General features: G+C 33.2%; 2 protein-coding genes across 4 annotated transcripts; both read right to left on the bottom strand.

Moving 5' to 3' along the window:
• Window positions 1–284: 284 nt before the first annotated feature.
• LOC107003283 lies at window positions 285–5,592 on the bottom strand. Of its 2 annotated transcripts, none has more exons than XM_015201590.2 (6): window positions 5,435–5,592; window positions 3,587–3,640; window positions 3,427–3,508; window positions 2,809–2,849; window positions 648–707; window positions 285–527 (listed from the first exon to the last, which is right to left on the bottom strand). In XM_015201590.2, exons 1-6 carry the CDS (start codon window positions 5,498–5,500, stop codon window positions 477–479), a joined length of 354 nt encoding a protein of 117 aa, XP_015057076.1. In that variant the 5' UTR covers window positions 5,501–5,592; the 3' UTR covers window positions 285–476. The 2 variants fall into 2 exon arrangements, with proteins under 2 accessions (XP_015057076.1, XP_015057077.1); XM_015201591.2 differs by having other exon boundaries at window positions 3,427–3,499.
• Window positions 5,593–7,626: 2,034 nt separating this feature from the next.
• Window positions 7,627–12,688, bottom strand: LOC107005048 (hydroxymethylglutaryl-CoA lyase, mitochondrial). 2 transcript variants are annotated; one of them, XM_015203515.2, is made up of 9 exons: window positions 12,402–12,583; window positions 11,851–12,044; window positions 10,912–11,110; window positions 10,611–10,790; window positions 10,317–10,397; window positions 10,059–10,222; window positions 9,533–9,669; window positions 9,104–9,219; window positions 7,627–8,102 (listed from the first exon to the last, which is right to left on the bottom strand). In XM_015203515.2, exons 2-9 carry the CDS (start codon window positions 12,015–12,017, stop codon window positions 7,854–7,856), a joined length of 1,293 nt encoding a protein of 430 aa, XP_015059001.1. In that variant the 5' UTR covers window positions 12,018–12,044; window positions 12,402–12,583; the 3' UTR covers window positions 7,627–7,853. The 2 variants fall into 2 exon arrangements, with proteins under 2 accessions (XP_015059001.1, XP_015059002.1); XM_015203516.2 differs by having other exon boundaries at window positions 7,722–8,102; window positions 12,543–12,688.
• Between the last annotated feature and the right edge of the window lie 1,938 nt (window positions 12,689–14,626).

Raw genomic sequence — 14,626 nt, 5'->3', positions numbered from 1 at the left:
ACCATACCAAAGGGGACTCAGACCCGAAATCTCTTGAGATTAAGGATGAAAGAGTACTTCCCACTCCTTTCGCAACCAATGACCCTTTGTTCCACACTCCTTACCTTGTAGAGTAGTATTTAGGATGATAATAACCTATTCATTCTCATATTTGTTTAAGGAAAACTTGTCTATAAGTACAGTTTGACCAAACTTACATAGTAACACAAAATGAACAATGAACTGTGCTATGCAGTGATACTTCAATTCTGAAGTATTTTTAATGTCATGCATGACATCTGTGCTTGTTGATTCACCATTCTTTAGTCATTAGACAAAACAAAGTTTTTAAGTTTTTTACAGAGCAACATCATTTCACTAAGAAAAACAAAAAGATATAACTTAATGTATGTAATAATACATCAACATATTACACAAAAAGCTGTATTTTGAACATCAAGTGATTAAAAATAACAACAGTTCAGAAAAAAAAATCTTCATGACCTCAGTAAGCTCCGAGCAGCTTCCAAACTCAGTTCTTCATCCACCTGAAAGTCGTAAATTTTTCCAGCATCAAGTTACAGCACAAGTTTTTAGAAACATACACTTTTACCAAATCCAAATACGGAGAAAGCAGGAAATTTTCTGCTTGAGTTTAGTGTGCTTACAAGTTTCCTGTAAACTTGTCGAAATGTCTTGCAAAATTCTTCGGCTTCTGCTGGATTCATCTGTGTAAAAAGTCAGACAAAACCATTTGTTAGTCACAGATAAGACCACGTTTGGTCTTTCATAGTAGGATGAGATATTGTCAGTTGTCAATGAGGCGGAATGAAAACCATGTTGATCTAGTGGTCAATGATATGGAACGGAACTATGGGGGATCAAGGTTTAATTTACAGCATATGCAAAAATATTGATTTCTTCCATTAGCCAAAGCTTGGTGGATAGAGTTTTTTGATACATGTGTTGGTAGGAGGTAAGAGACTAGTAGGTACCCGATAGAATAGTCGAGGTACGCACAATCTAACTCATACACCACCATCAGGGAAAAAATATCATAGCAGGATTATATATTGCACATAAACCATCTAATGAAGTTCTGTTCAGAACATTCTCAATCATCTCACTAGCGTTAGAATTTTTGTAAAGATGTTCTGTTTGAATACTCTTCCTCAGCAAGATATGGAAAGAAACAAAAAGACATCCAATGCTTGTAATCACTTTCGAATATCCGTCATTCTCCCCCCTCCGTGACACCTTAATCAAGGAGCACCCTAGTCACCAGCGTATACCATTTTGTTGATGTGATGACTGACTTAACAAAAGGAGACTCCTCGCTTGGTCATTTAGCAGCTTTATTCATTCATAGCTGTTCTGATCTAATCTCCGCTAGTCCCCTCCAAAGCATTATGTTAAATGGACCTTGGGCCTAACTAAACGCTAATAGCTAAGCTCAAAGAAAGGAAGATAGCTTATAAAGAGTCCAAATTCTCCTCATTCCATGGATGTGGGACTGAAAATGTAAGAGCCCCACATCGATATTAATTAAGTAATAATCTCCTTATATGGTCTTGGACGATCCTCCCTGATGAGCTAGATTTTGGGGTTGAGTTAGGCCCAAGATCCATTTTTACATGGTATAAGAGACATGCCCAAAACATTTCTTTGTTCACCGAAGTTGGGCCCCATACTATATTGTCCACGTTACAATTAACGAGGTCTGGGCATTTCAGGGAGTGTAAGGATCCCACATCGGATTTGAAATGGGTAATTGGTATCCTTATATGATCTTAGACAATCGTCCTCACGTTGGTTAGCTTTTGGGGTTGAATATGCCCAAGATCCATTTCTTTACACATAATACGACTTCGACTTAACCGTGGCGTAGTTTTAGCTATAATGTTCCGGTCTTCTAGGTCAGAAGAATTTCCAGGGTTGGTCATTTGAACTTTGATTTCTAATTTGCTTTCTAACACCTCTAGTTGATCAGTCCCTGAATGTTGCCACCAAATTCAACTACTTCCAAGGGCGCAGGCTACCTAGAAAATGCGCAAATTGACACTTCATGCCTGTCGTTGCTTTAACTTGCATCAGTACTCACCAAGCAACCACTCAATTTCCCTTCTAATCTGAAGGTATTGATTTAGGGTTTTTTATAGTAATCCTCTTTGATCATGAGGAAGAATTACCATTAACACAAATTTTGTTGATATTTCACCAAGTAAAATCATTTAAGACCAACTAACTGAGAGAATTATGTTACATGATGTATATTTATTTACAAGTATCATTATTGTTACTCTTGTACTATTTTATTATTTGATTTTATCATCACCTGCTGTTTGCTTAACTTCAGCTAGCATATTATTTGTTGTCAATACTGTTCATTCATTATTTTTTATGGCTTCTTCACTACTGTATTTCCATTCCAAGCCTGTTCTATTATGCTTTACTTGAGCCGAGGGTCTTTCTGAAACATCTCTACTTTCACAGGGTAGGACAAGACTACGTTACCCCGGCCCCCTTCAGACGCCACTTGTGGTATTACACTGGGTATGTTGATGTATAGACATAAGGAAACACTAAAAGGAGTGAACTCACACCATCTGCTCGAGCAGTTAAGAGGTGTTAAATATCTGCTCGAGCAATTATATGAAGGACCAACAAGTTCAAAACAATAAAACTGTATATACAGGCATGTATTCAAGCCAGAGCAAATTTGAATCTACTAGGTTTGACTGAAAATATCTGATAACACAGCATTGGGAAATTGTTCATGATGACTCTTGTGCAAAAAATCACATAACAAACAATCATAACAGGAGATACCTTTTTCTCCGCAGCTGCTTTTAGTTTGCCCCAAAATGCTTCTGTAACATGAAAGTGATTCAGTAACTGAGATCTTCCCAAAGTGGTGTAAGACATACAGATCAAGCAATCTCAATATAGCCCTAAAACTTTATTACCATTGATTGTATCGAAATGGGCATTCATAAAATCTCTGATGAGGATAAAGTTTATGGGTTTTGAATTTTTCTTTTCATTTGTAAAAGTTTAAATAGGGTTTGAAACTTGATATTCTGACAAGAAGATTTGCTACTGAAACTTTAGGGGGAATTCCGAAGTGAGAAGAAAAAGAAAACAGTAATTTAAAACTGATTTGCATGATAAAAGAGTCGGAACCAAGACCCTAGAATTAATGACAGATATTAAATGATATATCAATCTGTGAAAATATACAAACTTCAGAAATGAGGGCACCCATAACACACTAATAGAATAGGTTGTACTGTTGCCAATTTCAAAATAAAATAAAATCGAGCAGGTTGTTTATTTTTTATGATCTAACGATAGCAGTATTTCCGTGTAGCTTGAACAATTCTAAGGATATCGTAAGCAGCTTTGGTCATTTTCCAGAAAAAAATAACTGATAATGTCATTACATACCACCATGGCCCATTGCTCGAGTATTGGACTCTACTACACCTCCCTTACTCTGACCATCTTGCAATTGTTTCACCTGATACCGCTTTTGGCGTAAGAATAAATAATCAAAATCTGAAAACAAAGCGTCAGATAATTACGTGTTGAGAAGTTTCTGCCCTACCTCCTCTTTCTGCTTGGACTGGGAAGTTGATTGACTTGAGGCATCCAAATCAAGCTGATGGGAGACGAACAAAATGCAAAGGATAGTCAGGAGGTAAGATTATATATATGAAATAATGCACCAAAAGACTGAAGAAGAAAAGAACCATCAGAAATTAAATGACTAGCACGAGATGAGATCAATATGATGGGGATAAGCACGACAGAGATGTGGATATACTTGTCTAGAATGCAAACTTTCACATCACAGATATTTGGAGTCTCATATGTGCGCAACAATTTCTATTTTCCCACTAGATAGGATAAACATGCTGAGGAGTTGGCAATTCTAATTTCTACCACTTTCATCTCTTCCTCATTTTCATCCAAAAAAAAGAAGAAATAAATGGCACAAGACTTCAGCTTTTAATTCCCCATCACTCTCTCCCATTTTCAGACCCTTATTAAAAGACTAAGATGGCAAGCCATGCAATTAAAAAAATAAATAAATAAATAAATGGTATTCTAGTTTACAGAAGCATGTAAAAACATATGATCAAGATGGCAAGCCATGAAATCAGCCAAGAGAATTCTTGGGTATTGTCTGGCATAACTTTTGAAATCCCCAATTTATGTCACCTAAGAGATATTCCTTTCTATAGAAAATAGAACACAAATAACTAATAAGCCTTCAGGGGCTGGTATAGGGTGGATTTTTGTTGGGATCCGAAAAATTAATGAGTATTAAACTGTAGATTCGAGAAAGAAAAGGAGAATTGCTATTTGTTGTAGTAACATCATTTAAAAGTGATGATAACCACATTACAGTATGAAAACAATAGATGATATAGAGACAATGTTAGGCTATTAATTTTTTCACACTTCAAAGGAAAGAAATAACAATTAGAGAATGGCTTTAAAAGCTCCTTTGAACTCCACCACTGGGTTCATACTTTACACAAACTACACAGGTCATTGCCCATTGAATTTCTAGTACCTCCAGGCCGACGACTAAAAAAATCAGCATACCGTTTTGATCCAAGATTCCATAAAGAAAGTTAGGAGAACCAAACAACGACAACTTTAGCACGCGAGTCCTAAGTCATGATTAGAAAAAAGCAAATCACAAAAATTAAGAGAACAATTATACTTCATCGTTGTAAGCTCGTGAACAACCCAAGCGGCAAATTGACAAATATGTAGAAACTGAGAATGCTTACAAAGCCCCAAATTTCAAGAAAACATTATCATCAACATGTCTCCTACAGTACTAGAAAACTACTAAAGAACAGCCAAAACAACAAGATTGTCCAACGGCAACTTAAATCAAGTCAACATATAATAACTTTAATCACCCTTCTTCATACTTTAATGCTTACTAAACCCCAAATTTCAAGAAAACAACATCACCAACAGTGCTACAAAAAATACTAAAGAACAGCCAAAACAACAGATTTTCCAACAGCAACTGAAATCAAGTCAACATATAATAACCTTAATCACGCTACTTGAGGACTTCTTTACAATAAAATAGTAAACAAAAACTATACATCAGCACAAGACTCAGTTCTGGCTATCCATTTTTACAAAAGATCAATTGGATCAAACTATTTTCTTCTACAAACAAGAATTCTAAAACTAGCTCCTTTACCCCAATAATGAAGAGACAGAATATAATCAAACTTAATCTTCTTGTATCTAAACAATCACCCTAAACACCCAAAAAAGAATATAATCAAGTGGGTATTAATTGAAAGAGATAATAAATCAAAACCCATTTATTCAATTTTCAAGAATGTATTAAAGATTGGATTTTTATAGAAAACAAAGAGTGTATCAAGATAGATAAAAAGGAGAAGGCTTTGTTTACATAATAATCTGGAGAGCGAACGGCTGGGAAGAGCTCAAGAAGGCGTTGAAATTCTTGTTCATCCATATTCTTGATCCCTCTGCTGCGCTAAAACCCCCCCTTTGTTTCTTCTTTTTTACTGCTGCCTGCTGATATCTTGGAGTCTATAGACACCATCTTTTTATGTTGTCTCTTCTATTTTATGATTTTTTTTTCTAATTTTCGACCTGACATGAGATCCAACCGTTATCTTGAATTCGACTCTCGGTTTCGATTTATAACTTGACTTTTAATTTCAAATTCGATTCACAACTTCGATTATTCCTTCGATTTTAATCTTTTAAGTATTTTCATTTTTTTTATACTTAGCATAATCTTATTTTATGTGTTTTAGTTTTTGATTGACCAAAAAATTTTGAAAAAATATAAAATTATATTTTAAATTTGAATGTGCGAAAATGTTATATATTTTTAAGTATGTCATATATAATAATGTAATTTTAAAAAATTATTAAATATAAAAAATAATTTTCTTTTCTTAAATAAGTAAAAACAAGTCTTTTTTTGGACGAATTTATACTATTAGATAGAGACTTCTGTATAATGATCTTTAATTTTTATTAATAATAAAATAAAATCTTTAGCGTTAATATGTTACAAGCTAGGAGAGGCAGACTTTATCTTACAAATTCTAATGAGGTGACAAACTTCTACCAATTAATAAGAATGAAGAAAATAAAAGGTAGAAAAAACTAAGTACTCTATAATTATCACAGAGTTTATTATGAACTCTATGATGATATTGCAAATGTGGGTGCTTAAATGATATACGAATATAAATGTCAAAAAGAAGGTTGAGTTATCAATATCAGACTTACTTGTATATATGTATAAACTAAAAAGATAGTTTGTCTGTCTAAAATAACCTGGAGTATTTTCCGCTTGTCTTCTTCTGCATACATGTCCAATAACACTTGATAGTTTCGCACTTCCTCTTGGATTTATTGAATCTTGTTGATATTGGTTGCACTGTAATATGATTCCGCTTGCCATTCGCATGGTATGTTGCCTACCATGTGTCCTCCTTTTGCTTTTATTGCTTCCACTTCTTTGTTGCCTAAATGAAAGACCGTCATATCTAGCCACTTTATCAAAGAATATATCCAACATATTATCTTCCGCATCAACCAAATACTGGAAGTGAAACATGCTCTTCTTTATCATAGACAGTTTTCTGATAATGTTCAATGATTTTATCCGATTCTTTCTTCATAGTTTGTGGTGTTACACGATGCGAATGTTTGTCTAAAATTATTTTTCGGTCTAAATTGAAATAGCTGAAAATATATTGTATTTATCAAATTGTATGCCAATTTTTATACCAAAAATTGACCTCTTGAGATTATCCTTTTGCAAAAAATTTTTTATAAAATTAATTAAATCGATCTTAGGAGGACAATTTCATAATTTAAAAAAAAAAAAAACTAACCTCAAGAGGTCAATTTTGATAAATATTTCTTTTTTAAAAAAAATATCTACCTCATGAGTTTGGTATGTTTTACTCTTTTTTTCCAAAAAATCAACCCTAGGAGGTTAGTATTTTATTAATATTAATTACATAAATAATAATACACTAATCTCATGAGGTTGGTAATTTCTGACCTCAAAAGGTCGATATATAATATATATGCCCAGATCCATAAAATTCGTTTAGGAACATGTCCTAGCATTGATCACTTCATATTTTTTATTCTGACCAAGATTTTATCAATCTCGAAAGGTCGTTTTTTTCCGAGGTTGTCAATAAAAGACAATTCAATATAAGGATGAAAAAGCTCTATTAAGTAATAAATGAGACTTTTCCTCTCTCACAATAGTTGATATTACTTTCTCCGTCCACTTTAAATTGTCATGATTTTTTTAAAAAATCAAACTATAAAATTTTGACAAACATTTTACGGCGTATTCTTTTTAATATGCAAAAAATTATAATTTTAGTAATTTTTGTATAATTTTTGAATATCTATTTTTTTGTTTAAAACATCGAATTAATATAATCAAATTTAACTTTGAAAATTAGTCAAATTGACTTTCAAAAAGTGCAACATGACAAATAAAAGTGGACGGAGGGCGTATTAAACAAAAAAGAACAATGACAATAGGAAGGAACAATTCCAACATAAGTTGAGCAAACATAAAGAAGGAGAATAAGGGAAAGCATAAATCAATAATCACTTTGTATTAGATATATGCTGCAATGAGCAGCTTGATGTTGTCTAAATAATGGCATGTTCATTGTCACAGACAGTCACAAATGGATTATTTTTGGTCATATTTTGATAAGTATACACTATAGAAGTGGCATCTCTTCTACTCTATATTCTGGTTTTTGCACTTCTTGATGAGACCATTGGATCACATCTGGGAGTGGTTTACCTTCCTACATCTTGGATGCATCTGCTGTTACTCCACTCAAAGCAATGGCTGCTTTGGATCCGGATGGGCGGTCCAAATGCTTGCTGATGAACTCCCCGGCTAGCAGGAGTTTCTGTAGATCGACATTGGTTTTAATGCCTAGACCATTGAGCATGTAGACAACATCTTCTGTTGCAACATTGCCAGAAGCTCCTTTGGCATATGGACAGCCTCCTAGACCAGCAACTGAGGAGTCAACTGTGCTAATACCCATCTGTGGACAATACAACAAACAGTTATGCACTTAAAAACAGCAACTCCATTACAATAACCACTGGTTTAATTCCGGTATAATCCCCTTTGTTGAAACTAGCGTAAGACAATTGTGTATATATTGAAAAAATTTAATCCTCGAAATAAGAGAAGCTTTTGTGTAGTGGTGTGGTTCAAAATTCTACTAGTCACAGATTTTGAGTCCCAGGAGTGGTGTTCATGCATCATTTTGTAGCTTCCTAGTAAGAATTCTTGGCTCTGCCACTGACAATAACTACCATTTCGTACTTTTGTTGAGCATGGCTATTATTCCAATCGGAAATTTATTGACTAGCACTCTATGTACATAATTCAAATGCAGTGAGAAAAAGTGAAATATGGATGTGATGTAAATGTTAGATTTCATGGTCATTGGCAGTATTCGGTAAAGATAAGAACGAAAATTTTGGACTGACAAACAGAAGTCTATGAAAGAAAAAAGGACTATTTCTTCATCCAGTTGTCAGAAAAGTCTGCCCCATAGGTCCTAGCATTGTGCAGACTTGTGGAGCTTGTGCCACTCTTATTTCGGTTGGAGAGGTTAGGCTTCACTAGAGGCCTTCCAACTTTGTATTTCCCATCCGTATGAATAAAAACAAAACCAGTATGAAAGGTCATTGGGAATGCTGAATGCACATTGAAATTATGCGGCGCTTAGCCCTACTTTCTTAACTAAAGACAGTACTCGTAATCATGACAAACCGGAGGGATTATAATCTCTTTTTAACAATTTATACACCAACATTTACTAGTTTCCCAATTCTAGAAATCTATACTCTTCATGATTGTTTTATAAATAAAAACCAGAAAATCTGACTTCTAACTAGTGTTCTGCAGCTTAAAATTTCAAATGCTTAAGTAATATGACATGCAATTACTTGTATATTTAGATTCAGATATATAGAAAGCTAGCATGAAAATTTTGCATATGTCTTCAACTAGATTTCCGATAGAAGAACTTACTTGGAGGGAAACCAAAATATTTGAAAGAGACTGTCCATAGGTATCATGAAAATGCACAGCAAGTTTTTCAACAGGAACCACAGCCATCACAGCTTCAAGCATAGGAACAACAGTTCCTGGAAAGAAAAGAAAATAACATGGAACAGACGTCAAGTCACTTCACAAATTTAATTTTTAGAAATTTTGTTTATCGTCTCTAATCAACCCTCCAATTGCAAGTAAAATTTGAAGCTATAGTGCAACTCTAAGTTGTTTTTTTAGCACAAAATGCTTGGTCAAACTGGGAAAATCCATTTTTTTTAGCAATACTTTAGCTTTGGACCCTAAACGGAGAAATATTTCCGCAACATAAATAGCATATCAGTTGAATCATAATGAAAGAACTAAGGCATTTTTCAATTGTAATGCAATGCATGATTTAAATTTTACCTGGAGTAGCGATTCCTATTGTGTCTCCAAGGGAAATTTCAAAACATCCCATGTCATGAAGTTCCTTTGCTACATATGCCACTTTTGAAGGTGAAATCGCTCCTTCGACTGGGCATCCAATAGCGCAGGATACATATCTGCCGAGCATTGAAAGATCAAATTTAACTTTGTACCAAGTATGATGGTAAGACAAATGTTACAAGCTACAACATCCAAGCTGAAGCAACTAAACTAAGATTTCTAATCTTTTTTTCGCCTAGAGAAATATTGAAGTCCTCATTATGTCATTATTTGACTAAGCAAATCAAATTTAGAGAACTGAGTCCAATTAGATGACTCGCTTCAAAATAATTGCCAGAAGGACAATGATTCAAAGTCACAGTGATAACAGAAAACAAAGCGCAATTCCTTCAATATAAAAATATGCCAACACAAAATGCATGACCAATTTGCAGAACCTACTTCAGTACTGAAGGAAAAATGGAACTAATTCAGGCGCGTGCTCGAGTATCAGATCTTTCATTACCCGCGAATTGGTATTGCCAGCTTTTTGGCAGCAGATGTAACAGCTCGATATCGGACAAGGCTCTCCTCAATGCTGCAATTAATGTTTGACTTTGAGAAAGACTCTGAAGCTGATGCAAAGACTGCTACTTCTTTCGCCCCAGCTGCAACAGCTGCTTCAAAGCCCTAACAGAAATTCAAATAACACCAATATAATCATAGAGGAAGAAAGTTGTAGTTTCTCAAGAGCAAGAAAGGTTTCCCAACAAGTACCACATACTTTCATATTAGGTGTCAGTACAGGCAATCTGGCACCTTCCAGATCCTTAACTGCTTCCATTACATCCTTGGCATCCGACAGCTACAAAAAGATAAACAGTAGAATCAGAAAGAAAGGACAAGTTTCAAAGAGCCAATGCACAAAACAAAGCTATTGGATTTTCTGATCACTATACACTATAAATCATAGACTCAAAAGCAAGCTTAAACATCACACACAAATTTTGTGATTGAAGTGTACCACCGGAACCGTATGCACAGAAGTTTCCTTATATATAAATAGAGGAAGAAGTACCTGAGGCACCCATTTTGGAGAAACAAAACCCGTCACTTCAACGACAGGTAGCCCACAAGAGACAAGTTTTTGAATTAATTCAACCTTCACTGATGTAGGAACAGTTTTCTTCTCATTTTGTAATCCATCCCTTGCACCAACTTCCACTATCTTCACATGATTTGGCATGCCATTGAACAACTGCTACCAGTCAAAGTAACAACCAGTCAGAATTAAAATGTTTAAGAAGGAGGATACATGAATCTGTGCAAGAAACAAAGACATTGAAAGAAGAGGGGCAAAAAGGACTTCAAAGAATTACCTTGAACGTTTTTCTCACTGTGCTTCTGTGGTTGCTGTAAGATTTAGGTTGACGATCTGTCGAACACTGTGAACGAGACACAGTTCCACATACTATATAATTCTTGCTAAGATTCTTTGATCTTCGACTTGAAATGACGTTGCGTGATCCATGCCTTCTCCATTTAAAGTTCTCTCTCCCATATTCGTCATTATCTTCACTGAAGACAAATATATTATGATAGTCATGCATCTTATACTCAAGCAATTCTAAAGTAAAAAATTTAAATTTTTCAGTATCTACATTGAGATGCCAAGTGTCAAGAAACTTGCTAATAATTCAGATAACAGTGTCTTCAAGACTAGAAAGAGGGGAATATTTTTACCAGTTATGGTCCTCCTTTGTCACGAAGAAGATAACATTCTAGCTACTAATTGTAACAGCTCTGTCTAAAACATTCCTCAAGACCTTGACAGACATTACACAATTAATAATCCAAATAACAACAGTAACCATTATAATAGTAATAAAAACAGATTCAGAGTTGTTTTCGCAAACACACTACCCTCCCCAGACCCCATTTGTGGGATTACACTGGGTATGTTGTTGTTGTTGTGCAATCATCAAGGAGATAGCTAACTTTTTAGTATTTACTTTATGCTAACTAGTGACAACACGTATCAGCTATCTGAACCTTTTTTACTGAACAACAAACCAGTGGAATCAGCAGGAACCTTGAAGTTCAAATATATTAAGATTATGCAAGATGAATACCTTGGTAAAAAAAAGGACCGCAAAGTAACTAGTAAAGGAAACCTTTAAACCAGTGCAAACACAAAAACAGTACAAGAAAATGGGAGCATCACTATTTGTCACTAAGTTGTGCATAGAGAAATATTGGAAAGCACCACTGCAATCATGATATATTTTAGCTGTAAGAGTAAAAGTTTAAGTACTTACACACAGCTGTTGGAAGAGCTGCAATTTCTCCCATCAGACCAGGAGTCTCCCATTGCCATATCTTCTCCTGCAGGCCTGCAGGCACCAGATGAGAACCTCTCTACCCAATCAATGTTGCTCAAACTTGGCAACCTTTCGAGGTTAAGAGGCTCTTCCAAGCTTGACATTGTTGAAGGGGAGGAAACTACAGGAACCTGAAAAAAGAAAAACAAGACATAAATTCATCAAGAATCAGATCAACAAAAATTCATGGGTTTAACATGAATTTAGATCACAATTTTCTTCAAAGAAACAATTTTTCCTACTCAATCCTTCCCATAAGACATCAAGATCACAACTTTCTTCCAATATGAACAAAATCTTTCCAGAAAACAAACTCATAACCCAAGAAAATTAACAAAGATTCAAACTTTAACACATATTCTTCTAAAAACTCAGCTCAATCTCAAATTCCAACTACCCAAAACAACAAAACAACCAATTTCCAGTCTTTAATTCTTTTCCACAAAAAAACAAAGATGGGTTCAGCAGGAAAAAAGACAAAAACTCACCTGAAATCAAGAAAAGGGTCAAACAAGAATAAAAAAACTCAAATTTTTCTGGGGTTTTCTCAGCTAATCTTTCCTCTTCTGGTTATGGGGTTTTTCTTAAAAACACAGAAGTAGAGAAAGAGAAGGACAAAGGGTACCTACCCCACAAAGGAAACGTGATGGAGAGTTGTTGGTTCTCTTTCTCTGTTTGGTAATCAGTAGCTAATATATATGGTGTGTATACAAAGTTAAAGACTTTGTGAAAAATACAAACTTGTCTTGTTTTACTACTATTTCCTTCTTCTGTTGTACATTGAATTGCCAACAAATTGGAGGGAGTAGGGTGGGGTAGGGGGGGCTATTAAGACAAGGGTGGTAGATAGTTATGAGTTAGGCAGTTGGTCAAATTCTTTGCACAAATATTTAATGGCTTTTAACTCCTATTCCTTTTAGGTCCTCAAAAAGATCTCATTTATCGGTTCGAGATGATTCAGTTGGTTTGGAAGGTGATTATTGATGTGGATGACTCGAGATTGATCATTTTTCAAAGTGTTCATTCGAAGGACAGAGAATGTGACAGAAATTACGTTGTAGGTTATTGAAGGGGTTCCATTAAAACCTTCATATTCATATCTATATACATTAATATAGAGCACGTGTTAGTACGGGTTCAATATATGTTATTTTTTATTTTTAATTTATGTGATACGAATAAAATTTTGAGTCAATCAATTTTTTATATTTTTTTTAAAATATTTTAAATTATTAATTATTATAAGTTATAAAGCTTTTTATATAATTTTAATATTATATATATTGCTCTTTTTGTCCTAATTTATGTAGCACCGATAAATTTTGAGAGTCACTTTAATAAATTTATATGACTTTTTTAGATATTTAAAACTACTAATTATTGTGATTTATTATAATTTTTTCATGTATTAATCTATTTGTCTCAACCCTCAATATATGTGATATAAATGAAAAATTGGTAATCAACTAATTTTTTATAAGGTTTTTAGATATTAAAGTGGCTAATTATTGTACATTATAGTAAACTAGGTAAAACACAAAAACATAAGAAAATATTATATCCTTGGCTAAATGGCAAACAAAATAAAATGTATATTGACGAAATCCCTCTTCTAAATAGCATTAAATTAATATTATTAATTAGAAATTAGCATTGTGAAATTTTCTTTTAGTCAGCTCATTGTGTATATAATCACTCTATATTAACTACCTTCGTTATAGAAACATATAAAATATCATATCGAAAAAAATGTGTTCCATATTTGAAATAAATATGTTATGCAGATCAAATTTAGGGGTGTGTAATTTTCTCAATGACACTTTATTTAAATAATTGTTACGTATTATTTTATGATATTTTATATTATATTGTTTAATAAAAATATATTTAAACAAACTGTATCATTCTACATGTTATATAATGTCACACATCACTAATTTTAAAAGATAAACGTATTAAAAAAGGTAAAGCATAAAGTAGGATAAAGAATAAAGTACAATTATTAAATAAGAGAAAATATTAAGTATAGATATTTTGGCTAATTGGTTTTCTTAAAGAGTTTACATTTCCTTGATAAATCGACCCAATTCGATCTTTTAATTAAAAAAATAATGACATAATCACACTAAATAAAATTTTTGATAGAAAAATATTTAAATAACAATTAAAATAAATATAATAAAATACTTAAACTAACAATATAATACAATTATCATTTGCGATACTTTTGGGGAACATAAATTTATTTTTAAACACAATTTAAATTGTGATCTTGAGTACAAAACAAACAAATTCACATTTTTTTTTGGGGGAATAATGTAATATTTGTATGGGTGGAAAATGAATATTTTTGTTGTTTTGTTAATTAAATACAGCTGTCCATATTTCTTGCTTTTATGGAGTCGATTTTGTTTAATTTTTTTTTTATGGATTCTAGAAGCACAAGAACCCATGCTTATTACTTCCTCCGTTCAGAATTATTTATCATGTTACACTTATTAAAAGTTAATTTAACTAATTTTTAAAAGTAAATTGGATCATATTAATTCAATATTTTAAATAAAAAAATTAAATATTTTAAAACTATATGAAAAGTACTATATATTGTAATTTTTTGCATATTAATATGATGAAAAAATACATCTTAAAATGTTAGTCAAAGATTTTATAGTTTGACTCTAAAAATAAAAACATGACAAACAATATCGGACGA

The sequence above is a fragment of the Solanum pennellii genome, chromosome 11 (assembly GCF_001406875.1).
Source record: "Solanum pennellii chromosome 11, SPENNV200".
Lineage (NCBI taxonomy): Eukaryota > Viridiplantae > Streptophyta > Magnoliopsida > Solanales > Solanaceae > Solanum > Solanum pennellii.
This window is presented reverse-complemented; position numbering and strand designations above follow the sequence as displayed.

Excerpts from the sequence above, each read along its gene's own strand:
- LOC107003283 (XM_015201590.2), bottom strand. The coding sequence starts at position 5,500 with ATGGATGAACAAGAATTTCAACGCCTTCTTGAGCTCTTCCCAGCCGTT. Across the intron at positions 3,509-3,586 it reads AGTCCAAGCAGAAAGAGGAG|CGGTATCAGGTGAAACAATT; the intron begins GTAGGGCAGAAA and ends TTACGCCAAAAG. Across the intron at positions 528-647 it reads GACAAGTTTACAGGAAACTT|GTGGATGAAGAACTGAGTTT; the intron begins GTAAGCACACTA and ends TACGACTTTCAG.
- LOC107005048 (XM_015203516.2), bottom strand. The coding sequence starts at position 12,017 with ATGTCAAGCTTGGAAGAGCCTCTTAACCTCGAAAGGTTGCCAAGTTTG. Across the intron at positions 10,223-10,316 it reads TACTGACACCTAATATGAAA|GGCTTTGAAGCAGCTGTTGC; the intron begins GTATGTGGTACT and ends AATTTCTGTTAG. Across the intron at positions 9,220-9,532 it reads AATAGGAATCGCTACTCCAG|GAACTGTTGTTCCTATGCTT; the intron begins GTAAAATTTAAA and ends TTTTCTTTCCAG.